We start from the raw sequence: 18,261 nt of genomic DNA on the forward strand, positions 1-18,261 counted from the left end.
ATGTGTGTGTCGCTGCAGTCATCTGTGTGTCGCTGCAGTCATGTGTGTGTCGCTGCAGTCATGTGTGTGTCGCTGCAGTCATCTGTGTGTCGCTGCAGTCATCTGTGTGTCGCTGCAGTCATGTGTGTGTCGCTGCAGTCATGTGTGTGTCGCTGCAGTCATGTGTGTGTCGCTGCAGTCATGTGTGTGTCGCTGCAGTCATGTGTGTGTCGCTGCAGTCATGTGTGTGTCGCTGTAGTCATCTGTGTGTCGCTGCAGTCATGTGTGCGTCGCTGCCGTCATCAGTGTGTCGCTGCAGTCATGTGTGTGTCGCTGCAGTCATCAGTGTGTCGCTGCAGTCATCTGTGTGTCGCTGCAGTCATGTGTGTGTCGCTGCAGTCATAGTGTGTGTCGCTGCAGTCATGTGTGTGTCGCTGCAGTCATGTGTGTGTCGCTGCAGTCATGTGTGTGTCGCTGCAGTCATGTGTGTGTCGCTGCAGTCATGTGTGTGTCGCTGCAGTCATGTGTGTGTCGCTGCAGTCATGTGTGTGTCGCTGCAGTCATGTGTGTGTCGCTGTAGTCATGTGTGTGTCGCTGCAGTCATGTGTGTGTCGCTGCAGTCATGTGTGTGTCGCTGCAGTCATGTGTGTGTCGCTGCAGTCATGTGTGTGTCGCTGCAGTCATGTGTGTGTCGCTGCAGTCATGTGTGTGTCGCTGCAGTCATGTGTGTGTCGCTGCAGTCATGTGTGTGTCGCTGCAGTCATGTGTGTGTCGCTGCAGTCATGTGTGTGTCGCTGCAGTCATGTGTGTGTCGCTGCAGTCATGTGTGTGTCGCTGCAGTCATGTGTGTGTCGCTGCAGTCATGTGTGTGTCGCTGCAGTCATGTGTGTGTCGCTGCAGTCATGTGTGTGTCGCTGCAGTCATGTGTGTGTCGCTGCAGTCATGTGTGTGTCGCTGCAGTCATGTGTGTGTCGCTGCAGTCATGTGTGTGTCGCTGCAGTCATGTGTGTGTCGCTGCAGTCATGTGTGTGTCGCTGCAGTCATGTGTGTGTCGCTGTAGTCATGTGTGTGTCGCTGCAGTCATGTGTGTGTCGCTGCAGTCATGTGTGTGTCGCTGCAGTCATGTGTGTGTCGCTGCAGTCATGTGTGTGTCGCAGCAGTCATGTGTGTGTCGCTGCAGTTATGTGTGTGTTTCGCTGCAGTCATCTGTGTGTCGCTGCAGTCATGTGTGTGTCGCTGCAGTCATGTGTGTGTCGCTGCAGTCATCTGTGTGTCGCTGCAGTCATCTGTGTGTCGCTGCAGTCATGTGTGTGTCGCTGTCAGTCATGTGTGTGTCGCTGCAGTCATTGGTGTGTCGCTGCAGTCATGTGTGTGTCGCTGCAGTCATGTGTGTGTCGCTGCAGTCATGTGTGTGTCGCTGTCAGTCATCTGTGTGTCGCTGCAGTAATGTGTGCGTCGCTGCCGTCATCAGTGTGTCCGCTGCAGTACTTTGTGGGTCGCTGCAGTCATGTGTGTGTCGCTGCAGGTCATCCTGTGTGCGCTGCAGTCATCGTGTGTGTCGCTGCAGTCATGTGTGTGTCGCTGCAGGTCAGGTCATGTGTGTGTCGCTGGTCATGGGTAGTCGATGCAGTGTGTGTCGCTGCAGGTCATCATGTGTGTGTCCGCTGTAGTCATGTGTGTGTCGCTGCAGTCATGTGTGTGTCCGCTGCAGTCATGTGTGTGTCGCTGCAGTCATGTGTGTGTCGCTGCAGTCATGTGTGTGTCGCTGCAGTCATGTGTGTGTCGCTGCAGTCATGTGTGTGTCGCTGCAGTCATGTGTGTGTCGCTGTAGTCATCGTGTGTGTCGCTGCAGTCATGTGTGCTGTCGCTGCAGTCATCAGTGTGTCGCTAGCAGTCATGTGTGTGTCGCTGCAGTCATAGTGTGTCGCTGCAGTCATCATGTGTGTCGCTGCAGTCATGTGTGTGTCGCTGCAGTCATGTGTGTGTCGCTGCAGTCATGTGTGTGTCGCTGCAGTCATGTGTGTGTCGCTGCAGTCATGTGTGTGTCGCTGCAGTCATGTGTGTGTCGCTGCAGTCATCTGTGTGTCGCTGCAGTCATGTGTGTGTCGCTGCAGTCATGTGTGTGTCGCTGCAGTCATGTGTGTGTCGCTGCAGTCATGTGTGTGTCGCTGCAGTCATGTGTGTGTCGCTGCAGTCATGTGTGTGTCGCTGCAGTCATGTGTGTGTCGCTGTAGTCATCTGTGTGTCGCTGCAGTCATTTGTGCGTCGCTGCAGTCATCAGTGTGTCGCTGCAGTCATGTGTGTGTCGCTGCAGTCATCAGTGTGTCGCTGCAGTCATGTGTGTGTCGCTGCAGTCATGTGTGTGTCGCTGTAGTCATCTGTGTGTCGCTGCAGTCACGTGTGCGTCGCTGCAGTCATCTGTGTGTCGCTGCAGTCATGTGTGTGTCGCTGCAGTCATCAGTGTGTCGCTGCAGTCATCAGTGTGTCGCTGCAGTCATCTGTGTGTCGCTGCAGTCATCTGTGTGTCGCTGCAGTCATGTGTGTGTCGCTGCAGTCATGTGTGTGTCGCTGCAGTCATGTGTGTGTCGCTGCAGTCATCAGTGTGTCACTGCAGTCATCAGTGTGTCGCTGCAGTCATCTGTGTGTCGCTGCAGTCATCTGTGTGTCGCTGCAGTCATGTGTGTGTCGCTGCAGTCATGTGTGTGTCGCTGCAGTCATCAGTGTGTCGCTGCAGTCATCTGTGTGTCGCTGCAGTCATGTGTGTGTCGCTGCAGTCATGTGTGTGTCGCTGCAGTCATGTGTGTGTCGCTGCAGTCATCTGTGTGTCGCTGCATTCATGTGTGCGTCGCTGCAGTCATCTGTGTGTCGCTGCAGTCATGTGTGTGTCGCTGCAGTCATGTGTGTGTCGCTACAGTCATGTGTGTGTCGCTGCAGTCATGTGTGTGTCGCTGCAGTCATGTGTGTGTCGCTGCAGTCATGTGTGTGTCGCTGCAGTCATGTGTGTGTCGCTGTAGTCATCTGTGTGTCGCTGCAGTCATTTGTGCGTCGCTGCAGTCATCAGTGTGTCGCTGCAGTCATGTGTGTGTCGCTGCAGTCATCAGTGTGTCGCTGCAGTCATGTGTGTGTCGCTGCAGTCATGTGTGTGTCGCTGTAGTCATCTGTGTGTCGCTGCAGTCATGTGTGCGTCGCTGCAGTCATCTGTGTGTCGCTGCAGTCATGTGTGTGTCGCTGCAGTCATCAGTGTGTCGCTGCAGTCATCAGTGTGTCGCTGCAGTCATCTGTGTGTCGCTGCAGTCATCTGTGTGTCGCTGCAGTCATGTGTGTGTCGCTGCAGTCATGTGTGTGTCGCTGCAGTCATGTGTGTGTCGCTGCAGTCATCAGTGTGTCGCTGCAGTCATCAGTGTGTCGCTGCAGTCATCTGTGTGTCGCTGCAGTCATCTGTGTGTCGCTGCAGTCATGTGTGTGTCGCTGCAGTCATGTGTGTGTCGCTGCAGTCATCAGTGTGTCGCTGCAGTCATCTGTGTGTCGCTGCAGTCATCAGTGTGTCGTTGTAGTCATCTGTGTATCGCTGCAGTCATGTGTGTGTCGCTGCAGTCTCATGTGTGTCGCTGCAGTCATGTGTGTGTCGCTGCAGTCATGTGTGTGGAGGAGCGAGGTCTGGCTCCCGGTGCGTCTCGTCTCACACCAGTGGAAGCCCTAACACTTAGAGTCCAACAGTCCAAGACAGTTCTATACTTGCATCATTGTGATTCCTTGTCTGATAATAGTGTTCACCCAGTCCCCCGGTGCCTCATTTTGTTGAGAAAGAAATTATTAGGTTTCACAAACTACACTTGTAGCGTGAAGATCTGTAAGATGACAATAAAGGAGTATTCCTAGCCTTTAAGGGTGGCAACAACAGGCGACACTCTAAATGTTAAAGTTATAGCAATAAATGGCTCTAGATTCAGATAGATTGCAACCCGAATGTCATCAGCGTCTTGAGGGCTGCCACAACGGATCTCAACAGCTTGTAAAGTGTAGCAACAAGGGTGTCCTTACCTCATGAAGGGGTTTAAAAAGTTTATGTAACACATCTTGCCAAGGAGTAGCACTGATGAACACATAACAGCGCAACCCGTTCTCGCACGTTCTTACATTCAATATTGACTTATTAAATACGTGCATATGTGACATACTAAACATACTAGTTTACCTTGAAAAGCTTCATAGAAAACATCGACCTTACCTAACCTTCTTAGTATGTTAAGATAAGCATCTTATTGCTTCGTAATTACAATTATTACTTTACCTATTATATTTATAGGTTAAGTAATAATTGTAATTACGAAGCAATAAGATTCTTATCTTAACATAATAAGAAGGTTAGGTAAGGTCGGTGTTTTCTATGAAGCTTTTCAAGGTAAACTAGTATGTTTAGTATGTCACATTTGCACGTATTTAAAAAGTCAATATTGTCTATACGAAAGTGCGAGAACGGGTTGAACAGCGGCGAGTAATCATTAGTGAGGCCAAACTTTGCCTCAAAATATATTAAGCAGTGACAAGGGAAGTTCGTACATAAATTTCCAGATGTTTATGTTCCAGGATAAAGTATAATCCCACGGTCGGTATAACGATTTTCTGACACAGGCAGTGTGGCTGACGGAAACAAATTGAGAAGTGAATGTCGTTCAATAATAAAGGAACTAATTTTGTCCTGCATCAGCTAATGTTATCATTGACCCCCTCCCCCCCCCAAAAAAAAAAAAAAAAACATATTCTCTATATGCTTATATATGTGTACGACATCTACCTTTGCTGATATATCAAATTTACGATCATCATGAGAAGTGATTCATCAACATGGCTCAATTTTTCTATTAACATAATATTTCTAAATCAGTTTATTAATGATACACCGGGATATTTCCACGTAAGTTATTTTCTTAGATGAAGATAAGTTGCCTGTAAATGGTGCTTTTAACTGGCTGAATTGTCGGATTTTGGTTACAAGAAGAACCTCATGGAGAAGAACTTCAGGAAGAAGAGCTTCATGAAGAACCTCATGAAGAACAACCTCATGAAGAACAACCACATGAAGAACAACCACATGAAGAACAACCACATGAAGAAGAACCTCATGAAGAAGAACCTCATGAAGAAGAACCACATGAAGAAGAACCTCATGAAGAACAACCTCATGAAGAAGAACCACATGAAGAAGAACCTCATGAAGAACAACCTCATGAAGAAGAACCTCATGAAGAAGAACCTTATGAAGAAGAACCTCATGAAGAAGAACCACATGAAGAACTTCATAAAGAAGAACCTCATGAAGAAGAACCTCACGAAGAACTTCAGGAAGAAGAACTTCATAAAGAACCTTATAAAGAACCTCATGAAGAAGAATCTCATTAGGGACCTCATGAAGAACCTCATGAACATTAACCTCATGAAGAAGAATCTCATGTAAAATAATCTCATGAAGAAGAACTTCAGGAAGAAGAACTTCATGAAGAAGAACCTTATGAAGAAGAACTTCAGGAAGAAGAACCTCATGAAGAACCTCATGAAGAAGAACTTCATGAAGAAGAACCTTATGAAGAACCTCATGAAAAGAACTTCAGGAAGAAAAACCTCATGAAGAAGAACCTCATGAAGAAGAACTTCATAAAGAAGAACCTCATGAAGAACCTCATGAAAAGAACTTCAGGAAGAAAAACCTCATGAAGAAGAACCTCATGAAGAAGAACTTCATACAGAAGAACCTCATGAAGAACCTCATGAAGAACCTCATGAAGAAGAACTTCAGGAAGAAGAACTTCATGAAGAAGAACCTTATGAAGAAGAACTTCAGGAAGAAGAACCTCATGAACATGAATCTCATGAACAAGAACCTCATGAACATGAATCTCATGAACAAGAACCTCATGAACAAGAACTTCAGGAAGAACAATCGCATGAACAAGAACCAATTATCATAAATATAACTGGTGCGCCCTCTAACATCGACGTATTCTTAGTCATTAATTTCTCATCGTATTTATGAGCAATTAACGTTATGAAAACCTTTCTGGACAGTTTATTTGCATGCTCAACTTGCAAGGGGGACAAGCGTTCAATCATTGAGTAATTCAACACAATTCTCAGGGGAACACCTGATTACCCAGATTGTTTTTGACTGTATTCAGATAAAAAGTGATTACTACTAAATTGTTCTCCACTCTAATTATCCTTAATGTTAAACACTAATCATGGTCAATGAACCTTTTAACATTCAAATTCAAATCAGTTTATTGAGGTATGAATACACAGAAGGGAATGAGGTAGCATCACACACGTCTTGTGTGTGATGCTGACGTCTTGTGTGTGATGCTGACGTCTTGTGTGTGATGCTGACGTCTTGTGTGATGCTGACGTCTTGTGTGTGATGCTGACGTCTTGTGTGTGATGCTGACGTCTTGTGTGTGATGCTGACATCTTGTATGTGATGCTGATGTCTTGTGTGTGATGCTGACGTCTTGTGTGTGATGCTGACGTCTTGTGTGTGATGCTGACGTCTTGTGTGATGCTGACGTCTTGTGTGTGATGCTGACGTCTTGTGTGTGATGCTGACGTCTTGTGTGATGCTGACGTCTTGTGTGTGATGCTGACGTCTTGTGTGTGATGCTGACGTCTTGTGTGTGATGCTGACATCTTGTATGTGATGCTGATGTCTTGTGTGTGATGCTGACATCTTGTATGTGATGCTGATGTCTTGTGTGTGATGCTGACATCTTGTATGTGATGCTGATGTCTTGTGTATGATGCTGACGTCTTATATGTGATGCTGACGTCTTGTGTGTGATGCTGACGTCTTGTATGTGATGCTGACGTCTTGTGTGTGATGCTGACGTCTTGTATGTGATGCTGACGTCTTGTATGTGATGCTGACGTCTTGTGTGTGATGCTGACATCTTGTATGTGATGCTGATGTCTTGTGTGTGATGCTGACATCTTGTATGTGATGCTGATGTCTTGTGTATGATGCTGACGTCTTGTATGTGATGCTGACGTCTTGTATGTGATGCTGATGTCTTGTGTGTGATGCTGACATCTTGTATGTGATGCTGATGTCTTGTGAGTAATGCTGACGTCTTGTGTGTGATGCTGACGTCTTGTATGTGATGCTGACGTCTTGTGTGTGATGCTGACATCTTGTATGTGATGCTGATGTCTTGTGTATGATGCTGACGTCTTGTATGTGATGCTGATATCTTGTGTATGATGCTGACGTCTTGTATGTGATGCTGACGTCTTGTATGTGATGCTGATGTCTTGTGTGTGATGCTGACATCTTGTATGTGATGCTGATGTCTTGTGAGTAATGCTGACGTCTTGTGAGTAATGCTGACGTCTTGTGTGTGATGCTGACGTCTTGTATGTGATGCTGACGTCTTGTGTGTGATGCTGACGTCTTGTATGTGATGCTGATGTCTTGTGTGTGATGCTGACGTCTTGTATGTGATGCTGACGTCTTGTATGTGATGCTGACGTCTTGTGTGTGATGCTGACATCTTGTATGTGATGCTGATGTCTTGTGTGTGATGCTGACATCTTGTATGTGATGCTGATGTCTTGTGTATGATGCTGACGTCTTGTATGTGATGCTGACGTCTTGTATGTGATGCTGATGTCTTGTGTGTGATGCTGACATCTTGTATGTGATGCTGATGTCTTGTGAGTAATGCTGACGTCTTGTGTGTGATGCTGACGTCTTGTATGTGATGCTGACGTCTTGTGTGTGATGCTGACATCTTGTATGTGATGCTGATGTCTTGTGTATGATGCTGACGTCTTGTATGTGATGCTGATATCTTGTGTATGATGCTGACGTCTTGTATGTGATGCTGACGTCTTGTATGTGATGCTGACATCTTGTGAGTGATGCTGACCTCTTGTGTGATGCCGACCTCTTGTGTGATGCTGACGTCTTGTGTGATGCTGACCTCTTGTGTGATGCTGACGTCTTGTATGTGATGCTGACATCTTGTGAGTGATGCTGACCTCTTGTGTGATGCCGACCTCTTGTGTGATGCTGACGTCTTGTGTGATGCTGACCTCTTGTGTGATGCTGACGTCTTGTGTGTGATGCTGACGTCTTGTGAGTGATGCTGACCTCTTGTGTGATACCGACCTCTTGTGTGATGCTGACGTCTTGTGTGATGCTGACCTCTTGTGTGATGCTGACGTCTTGTGTGTGATGCTGACGTCTTGTGAGTGATGCTGACCTCTTGTGTGATGCCGACCTCTTGTGTGATACTGACGTCTTGTGTGATGCGGACCTCTTGTGTGATGCTGACCTCTTGTGTGATGCGGACCTCTTGTGTGATGCTGACCTCTTGTGTGATGCTGACCTCTTGTGTGATGCTGACCTCTTGTGTGATGCTGACCTCTTGTGTGATGCTGACCTCTTGTGTGATGCGGACCTCTTGTGTGATGCGGACCTCTTGTGTGATGCTGACCTCTTGTGTGATGCGGACCTCTTGTGTGATGCGGACCTCTTGTGTGATGCTGACCTCTTGTGTTATGCTGACCTCTTGTGTGATGCGGACCTCTTGTGTGATGCGGACCTCTTGTGTGATGCTGACCTCTTGTGTGATGCTTGTCGGAAAATCCGACACCATTTAATATTATTACATTCAACAGGCAGATAATATTGCTGCCGTTGTATACACAACTTAACCATAGTAAATGGGATATCATTGCCACATAGTACTATGAATTCACCAGCTATTCTGTTGGGATTTATTCTTAAATACATTAGTCTTTTGACTTTTAATATCATAAAAACATTTCATTTGAGTTAACTTAATTATCAGTATCAAAATAAAGTAAATGTGACCCTTCTATCACTTATTGACATTGGACAAGGAGAGCCAAGGCGTCAGTGGTGAGAGAGGTCACCCATTTGTTTGTTAGACCAGAGTCGTTGGAGCAAGTTTCGCTCCTATAATTCTCTTGGACGAAGTGTTATGGAGATCAAAGTGTTCGACCATCATCAACATGCTGTCATCAGCCACAAGGGAAGTGTCTTTCCGAAATCTTATCTAAGTCATTATTGGCCAGTAATGTTAGGTAGATAATATTAATTCCGGTTAGAATACGAACGATCGACTCAACATAGGTAATTAAGCCTTGGTCCTTATCATATATAATATACAGTGTTTTCTCTGATATAGCTGTCATATATTAGGATTCCAGCTTACACCTAGTGCTCTTTGACAGGAACAAGAAGAGGAAGCAAGAATATATCTTGGTACATCAGTTACTATGGGTGATGGAAGCTAGCCTCACAAGAAGATAATTTGGTGTCTACATCCTAGTTATATCTGGTGGACTAAGCCTACTCTACAGTAAGATAAGGCACCTCCTAAATTTATTTACTAATATATGTAGTTTAATAATGTAGATTGATTGGCTGCATATATATATATATATATATATATATATATAAATTTAATATAACCCCCCCCCTAATGTGTAAAAATCGATTTGTGAGATTATTGCAGAAATACAGTCCACTTAACATCATACTAATTGCTATTGAAAAATATAAATTAACAAAAATATAAATTCATATAAATTAAATAAATATAAATATCACAGGTCGGTTTCTACAATGCTGACCTCTTGTGAGATGCTGACGTCTTTTGTGGTGCTGACGTCTTGTGTGACGCTGACGTCTTTTGTGGTGCTGACGTCTTGTGTGACGCTGACGTCTTTTGTGATGCTGACGTCTTGTGTGATGCTGACCTCTTGTGTGATTCTGACGTCTTGTGTTATCCTGTCCTCTTGTGAAATGCTGACGTTTTTTGTGATGCTGACGTCTTGTGTGTGATGCTGACGTCTTGTGTTATGCTGACCTCTTGTGAAATGCTGACGTTTTGTGTGATGCTGACGTCTTGTGTGTGATGCTGACGTCTTGTGTGTGATGCTGACGTCTTGTGTGATGCTGACATCTTGTGTGTGATGCTGACATCTTGTGTGCGAGGCTGACGTCTTGTGAGTGATGCTGACGTCTTGTGTGTGATGCTGACATCTTGTGTGGGATGCTGACGTATTGCATATGATGCTGACGTCTTGTGTGTGATACTGACGTCTTGTGTGCGAGGTTGACGTCTTGTGTGTGATGCTGACATCTTGTGTGTGATGCTGACATCTTGTGTGGGATGCTGACGTATTGCATATGATGCTGACGTATTGTGTGTGATGCTGACGTCTTGTGTGATGCTGACGTCTTGTGTGATGCTGACATCTTGTGTGATGCTGACGTCTTGTGTGATGCTGACATCTTGTGTGATGCTGACGTCTTGTGTGATGCTGACGTATTGCGTGTCATGCTGACGTCTTTTGTGCGATGCTGACGTCTTGTGTGTGTGATGCTGACGTCTTGTGTGTGATGCTGACCTCTTGTGTGTGATGCTGACGTCTTGTGTGTGATGCTGACGTCTTTTGTGTGATGCTGACGTCTTGTGTGTGATGCTGACGTCTTGTGTGTGATGCTGACGTCATGTCTGATGCTGACGTCTTGTGTGATGCTGACGTCTTGTGTGATGCTGACGTCTTTTGTGTGATGCTGACATCTTATGTGATGCTGACGTCTTATGTGATGCTGACGTCTTGTGTGTAATGCTGACGTCTTGTGTGTGATGCTGACGTCTTGTGTGATGCTGACGTATTGCATGTGATGCTGACGTCTTGTGTGTGATGCTGACGTATTGCATGTGATGCTGACGTCTTGTGTGTGATGCTGACGTCTTGTGTGTGATGCTGACGTATTGCATGTGATGCTGACGTCTTGTGTGTGATGCTGACGTATTGCATGTGATGCTGACGTCTTGTGTGTGATGCTGACGTCTTGTGTGTGATGCTGACGTCTTGTGTGTGATGCTGACGTTTTGTTTTTGGTGCTGACGTTTTGTGTGTGATGCTGACGTCTTGTGTGTGATGCTGACGTCTTGTGTGTAATGCTGACGTCCTGTGTGTGATGCTGACGTCTTGTTTGTGATGCTGACGTCATGTGTAATGCTGACGTCTTGTGTGTGATGCTGACGTGTTGAGTGATGCTGACGTCTTGAGTGATGCTGACGTCTTAAGTGTGATGCTGACGTCTTGTGAGTGCTACTGACGTCTTGTGAGTGCTGCTGACGTCTTGTGAGTGCTGCTGACGTCTTGTGAGTGCTGCTGACGTCTAGAGTGCTGCTGACGTCTTGTGAATGCTGCTGACGTCTTGTGAGTGCTGCTGACGTCTTGTGAGTGCTGCTGACGTCTTGTGAGTGCTGCTGACGTCTTGAGTGATGCTGACGTCTTGTGAGTGCTGCTGACGTCTTGTGAGTGCTGCTGACGTTTTGTGAGTGCTGCTGACGTCTTGTGAGTGCTGCTGACGTCTTGTGAGTGCTGCTGACGTCTTGTGAGTGCTGCTGACGTCTTGTGAGTGCTGCTGACGTCTTGTGAGTGCTGCCGACGTCTTGTGAGTGCTGCTGACGTCTTGTGAGTGCTGCCGACGTCTTGTGAGTGCTGCTGACGTCTTGTGAGTGCTGCCGACGTCTTGTGAGTGCTGCTGACGTCTTGTGAGTGCTGCCGACGTCTTGTGAGTGCTGCTGACGTCTTGTGAGTGCTGCTGACGTCTTGTGAGTGCTGCTGACGTCTTGTGAGTGCTGCTGACATCTTGTGAGTGCTGCTGACGTCTTGCGAGTGCTGCTGACGTCTTGTGAGTGCTGCCGACGTCTTGTGAGTGCTGCTGACGTCTTGTGAGTGCTGCTGACGTCTTGTGAGTGCTGCTGACGTCTTGTGAGTGCTGCCGACGTCTTGTGAGTGCTGCTGACGTCTTGTGAGTGCTGCTGACGTCTTGTGAGTGCTGCTGACGTCTTGTGAGTGCTGCTAACATCTTGTGAGTGCTGCTGACGTCTTGCGAGTGCTGCTGACGTCTTGTGAGTGCTGCCGACGTCTTGTGAGTGCTGCTGACGTCTTGTGAGTGCTGCTGACATCTTGTGAGTGCTGCTGACGTCTTGCGAGTGCTGCTGACGTCTTGTGAGTGCTGCCGACGTCTTGTGAGTGCTGCTGACGTCTTGTGAGTGCTGCCGACGTCTTGTGAGTGCTGCTGACGTCTTGTGAGTGCTGCCGACGTCTTGTGAGTGCTGCTGACGTCTTGTGAGTGCTGCTGACGTCTTGTGAGTGCTGCCGACGTCTTGTGAGTGCTGCTGACGTCTTGTGAGTGCTGCTGACGTCTTGTGAGTGCTGCTGACGTCTTGCGAGTGCTGCTGACGTCTTGGGTGTATGTTTGTTGTGTGGTTGCTGCTGGTGTTGATATGTTGTATTAGTGTTCCAGGAGTTCAGAGCACCAGCCGTGTTAATGATCTTGTTGGATTCCTCGTCTCTCCTTCCTCCTGTTATCATATAAATATAAAGATATGTATACAGTCCCCCCCCCCCCCCCCCTTGGATATCTGGATGCAGGATATTTAACAAACTCATTATAAGAATTTTGGACGTTAGAGCGGAGACATGTAATTAGCAAGTGCTAATGAGAGGATATTTTGGCCGGTGTAGCCAGTGGCTCAGAGGCCAGGAAGGACCTCTCGCCTGGAGCACCATCCTTCTCACTAATATATGTGTCCAACATCAGAAACTTATAATGACATACAAGCAAAATAATCAATTCGAGGAATATGAATGAGCAAATCCACAAGGGCCGTGATGAGGATACGAACCTACGTCCGAGAGCATCCAGACGCTGCCTTAATCGACTGAGCTGCGACATGGTAAAAGAATTGCAACCAGAAATTACAAGGCAGAAATTTATTTGTGGATTTGTTGATTTGATGCATCACGCAATTGTGATTTCTGTGTGTAATATGAATCATGTTCAGTCTACACGTAACTGAAGGCTAGAGGTGTGCAACACGCCTCCCACAGCCACAATGGAGGCTGTGGGAGGCCCTGGCACATACTGTGCTAGTGCCTAATGTGCAGTAATACTGTGCCTAATGTGCAGTAATACTGGCACATAAGGCTGTCAACTGGAGTTCCTCCGCAGAGGAATGCTACGACCACTTTTTTTTTTGTCAATAACATTAAATGACAACAATAAATTTAATTAAAATGCTATTGTAACTTTCATTTAGATGACTTTACAACTATGACCATTTCTGCTGCAAGTTTTCAAGAACTATTTAATCTTAAAGGATGGCAATGTTACATGCTAAGAGTGGTTCAGATAACGAACTGTAAACCTAATGGAAGCATCCTGCATAACCCTCAAACATCCTGTATATCTAAACATTATAATAATCTTAAATCCTTTAACATTAACAACATGTTCGTCAATCACAGATTATACATTGGTCACCACATAAAGTATTTACTAACATTAAAGGATAAATTTCACTTTGTCAAAATCCTTTTAAGTGTACTAATGCAATCCTGCTACTTTATATTTTGTTAAGGAAGATTCTTGAAAATGTAAACATTCTGGGCAGAAACCCCTCGTGCCCTAACATGTCTCAAACCTCTCAAGCTTTACTTAGACAAGCTCCAAGACTGTAATGATAACCAGCCATACTTGCCCACTCAACAACAGCAATACCTCCAGCACAATGTTCTTGTGCAGCGTGAAGTTACAGATATTGAAACACAAGAGCATGTCTTAGACACCGACTGTTAGTCTGTTCAAGATAGAAGGCCAGATGCTTGGCCTTTGGAATTTTGCCTGGTGATTGGTGCCCATAAGGGGAGTGTCGAAGGAGGGTACGGGTCGGCTCACACTAAGAAGGATCGGCTCCTATTCTTAGTATCTTAGTAACTTCTTTAAAGTCTGAAGTCTTTGAAGTCACAACAATTGTAAAAATAAATTTGCGGTTGCACTGTATGTTTGCAGGGGTGCATGATGGAACGGGAGGAAGAGAGAGGGAGGGGAGAGGAAGAGGGAGGGGAGGAAAGGAGATGGTAGATGGTTTGGAGAGAGAGAGGAGTGGAAAGGTATGAAAAGATGAGGAAGAATGAAGGTAGAAATGGAATGTAGGATAAAAGGGTTGGATTGGGGAGGGGGGGGGGGAAGGTTGAATGAGGGGAGGTAGGAGTGGAGACAATTTATGTAATGGGGGGAATAAGATGGTGGGAGAAGGAGGCAGGGACGAAGAGGAGAGGGGAGAGGGGAGATGGGGTAGCAGGCACAGAGGTTGTTAAAGTGGGGGGGGGGGGGGGAGTCAATCTGTGCTGCACAGAAGGGGCAGCAGAGGAGGGGCGAGGAAAGACCAGGAAGATAGGTATAAGGGAAGAGAGGGGTAGGGAGGGGTAGGGAGGGGTAGGGAGGGAAGAGGGGCAAGATAGGGAGAGATAATCAAAGCCAAGCAATGCTAAGGAACCTTCCCATCATATAGAGGACACAATGAATGGTTGTCTGTCTGTCAGTATGTTTATCTCTCTCCCTGGCCATGGTTGAAGGCCATTTGCTAGAGGGAAGCCTCACGTCATTTTAAAGGGTGAATGGTCTGGAGGAAGGTACGGACATAGGCCAATTAAATACATAAATTTTACAAAGGACATATATTAAATGATTTTCACGGGTTTACTGTGAACTTCCACGAGTTATTGGTGTGGGAAGATAATTACAGTGATGAACATATTGAGTAATGAATGCTTATGGTGATGAAGATGTTATCCTCGTTGATTTTAGCTGTAATGAAGATGTAAGATGAAGGAAAATGGCAGGACAGGGGAAGATGAGGAAAGAGGGGGAAGATGAGGGGGGAGAGATAGATGGGTAGGTCTTCAGAAACCTTGGAGGCAGTCAAATGATAGTCTGTTTTACGCTGTTATGGCCCATGTATGAACCGCAGAAAACTTATGATAACTTTCCCGAGATCATTGTATATTACTATAAGAGTTTTTAATTAAGCTAAGTACAGCCAGCAGACAGTGTAGAAAATCGTCGTGGGGTCGGAATGTGATCCAGGCACACTGTTCCCCCTTTGAACTCTGGTGATGCCTGTGGGAATCGACCTGTGAGATTTACATTTATTTAATTTATATGAATTCATATAGAATTTATATTTACGTTAATTTATATATTTCGATAGCAATTGGTATGATGTTAAGTGGACTGTATTTCTGCAATAGTTCTCACAAATCGATCCTTACACATTAGGGGGGGTTTATATTAAATTTATATATATGCAGCCAATCAAACTACATATATTAGTATACATTGGAGGTTCCTTATCTTATTGTACAGCAGGCTTAGTCCACCAGGTATAACTAGGATGTAGACACCAAATTATCCTCGTTTGAGGCTAGCTTCCATCACCCATTAACTGATGTATCAAGTCTTGCTTTCTCTTCTTGTTCTTGTCAAAGGGCGCTAGCTGTGAAGCCAGAATCCTAATATATGACAGCTATATCCGAGAAAACACTGTATGATAGATAATATGGACCAAGGCTAAATTACCTATATTTAAGAGGCTGGTTCGTATTCTAACCGGTCGCCCTTATCTACCTAACATTTAACTGGCCAGAAATGATTAGATAAACGGGTTTCGGTAGGACACTTCCCTTGATTATGTTGACAGCGTGTTGATGATGGTAGAACACTACTCTGATCTCCATCACACTTCGTCCAAGAGTAATTATAGGAGCTGAATTTGCTCTACTGCGCCTCTGGTCTTAACAAACAATGGCTGACCTCTTCCTCCTCACTGACTCCTTGGCACTTTGTCCAGTTATCAGTAAGTGATAGAAGGGTCACATTTACTTTATTTTGATACTGATAATTAAGTTAATTCAAATGAGATGTTTTTATGATGTAAAAAGTCCAAAGACTAATGTATTTAAGAATAATTCCCATCAGAATAGCTGGTGAATTTAGAATAGTATGTGGCAATGATATCCCGTTTTCTATTGACGGAAAATTCCACAACAAGCTACATTTTCTATGGGTTAACTTGTGTATACAATGGCAGCAATATTATCTGCCTGTTGGATTGATATTATTAAATGGTGATATTATTAAATGGTTTTCCGACAATGCCGACAATCCTATGTTCGTTCCGTACCCAAGACTGTTCACCCACCAAATTTCTGTGAGGTTAGCCCCAAGCATCTAGCCTTCAACTCTGAACAGACAGACATTTTCCCTCATAGGTATAGACTAGGGGGATACTTGGCATGGCTCTAGTCTGTCTGTCTCATCTGCCATGTGTCTATCCATCCATTTACTTATTTGTTTATCTTCCAATCTATCTATCCATCCATATATTCCTCAATACATCCATCCATCCATACTCCATCCAATCATCTATATACCTATATCTCCATTTATCCATCCGTCTATTTGTCCATCTACCTATCCATCTATTTATCCACCTATCTTTCTATCCATCCCTCTATTTAACAGTCCATATATCCATCCCTCTATTTAACAGTCCATATATCCATCCATATATTTATCCATCAATCTATCCATCCATATAATCATCTATATACTCTATTTATCCATCTATCTACCTATCCGTGTATCAATCCCTCCATCAATGTATTCTGATGTGAAGCACATATAGCTGCATGACTCAGGTAACACTTACCTGAGCTTTGCTCGTGGTGGAGCCTATGCTCCTGTCAGTGTGGCGTGGACGAGGGCGCACGCAATTCCCCGCCACTAAGAAGAGAGCACAAAATATCCTGGGATGTTATTGGGTCATTCTTCTGTCCCTTGCATGTAGCTTCCTAATACATACCTACCTCCTTCCTCCTCCACTGCTCCTCTGTTCCCTCCTTTCCCCTTTTCCTCTTTCTCTACCTGTTCCTTCCTCTTTTGTGCCCTCATCGTGTTTACTACATCCATCAAGAGCTCGTAGAGCGAGTCTAGAACGCGGACGTCGTTGTCACGTCTCATTCATCACGGCGGGCTTCATAACAGCCTCGCTGAGTTGTGGCTCGAACCAGACCAGTGTTGTAGACCCCCAGCGACTGGTGCAGCCCCAGACCAGTGTTGTGGTCCCCCAATGTCAGGTACAGCCCAGACCAGTGTTGTAGTCCCCCAGTGTCTGGTACAGCCCAGACCAGTGTTGTGGTCCCCAGTGTCTGGTACAGCCCAGACCAGTGTTGTGGTCCCCAGTGTCTGGTACAGCCCAGACCAGTGTTGTGGTCCCCAGTGTCTGGTGCAGCCCAGACCAGTGTTGTAGACCCCCAGTGTCTGGTACAGCCCAGACCAGTGTTGTAGACCCCCAGTGTCTGGTACAGCCCAGACCAGTGTTGTGGTCCCCAGTGTCTGGTGCAGCCCAGACCAGTGTTGTAGACCCCCAGTGTCTGGTACAGCCCAGACCAGTGTTGTGGTCCCCAGTGTCTGGTGCAGCCCAGACCAGTGTTGTAGACACCCAGTGTCTGGTACAGCCCAGACCAGTGTTGTGGTCCCCAGTGTCTGGTGCAGCCCAGACCAGTGTTGTAGACCCCCAGTGTCTGGTGCAGCCCAGACCAGTGTTGTGGTCCCCAGTGTCTGGTACAGCCCAGACCAGTGTTGTAGACCCCCAGTGTCTGGTGCAGCCCAGACCAGTGTTGTGGTCCCCAGTGTCTGGTACAGCCCAGACCAGTGTTGTAGACCCCCAGTGTCTGGGACAGCCCAGACCAGTGTTGTGGTCCCCAGTGTCTGGTGCAGCCCAGACCAGTGCTGTAGACACCCAGTGTCTGGTACAGCCCAGACCAGTGTTGTGGTCCCCAGTGTCTGGTGCAGCCCAGACCAGTGTTGTAGACCCCCAGTGTCTGGTGCAGCCCAGACCAGTGTTGTGGTCCCCAGTGTCTGGTACAGCCCAGACCAGTGTTGTAGACCCCCAGTGTCTGGTGCAGCCCAGACCAGTGTTGTGGTCCCCAGTGTCTGGTACAGCCCAGACCAGTGTTGTAGACCCCCAGTGTCTGGGACAGCCCAGACCAGTGTTGTAGACCCCCAGTGTCTGGTGCAGCCCAGACCAGTGTTGTAGACCCCCAGTGTCTGGTACAGCCCAGACCAGTGTTGTAGACCCCCAGTGTATGGTACAGCCCAGACCAGTGTTGTAGACCCCCAGTGTCTGGTGCAGCCCAGACCAGTGTTGTGGTCCCCAGTGTCTGGTACAGCCCAGACCAGTGTTGTAGACCCCCAGTGTCTGGTACAGCCCAGACCAGTGTTGTGGTCCCCAGTGTCTGGTGCAGCCCAGACCAGTGTTGTAGACCCCCAGTGTCTGGTGCAGCCCAGACCAGTGTTATGGTCCCCAGTGTCTGGTACAGCCAAGACCA

At 46.5% G+C, this 18,261-nt stretch overlaps 1 protein-coding gene across 1 annotated transcript; it reads right to left on the minus strand.

Annotated features, from left to right (window-relative positions):
• Positions 1 to 11,194: 11,194 nt before the first annotated feature.
• LOC138354838 (serine-rich adhesin for platelets-like) lies at positions 11,195 to 16,891 on the minus strand. The gene is made up of 2 exons (XM_069309339.1): positions 16,738 to 16,891; positions 11,195 to 12,297 (listed from the first exon to the last, which is right to left on the minus strand). Exons 1-2 carry the CDS (start codon positions 16,889 to 16,891, stop codon positions 11,195 to 11,197), a joined length of 1,257 nt encoding a protein of 418 aa, XP_069165440.1.
• Between the last annotated feature and the right edge of the window lie 1,370 nt (positions 16,892 to 18,261).

The sequence above is a fragment of the Procambarus clarkii genome, chromosome 64 (genome assembly GCF_040958095.1).
Source record: "Procambarus clarkii isolate CNS0578487 chromosome 64, FALCON_Pclarkii_2.0, whole genome shotgun sequence".
Classification (NCBI taxonomy): Eukaryota; Metazoa; Arthropoda; class Malacostraca; order Decapoda; family Cambaridae; genus Procambarus; species Procambarus clarkii.

Excerpts from the sequence above, each read along its gene's own strand:
- LOC138354838 (XM_069309339.1), bottom strand. The coding sequence starts at position 16,891 with ATGAGACGTGACAACGACGTCCGCGTTCTAGACTCGCTCTACGAGCTC. Across the intron at positions 12,298-16,737 it reads AGCAGTGGAGGAGGAAGGAG|CAACCACACAACAAACATAC; the intron begins GTAGGTATGTAT and ends CAACACCAGCAG.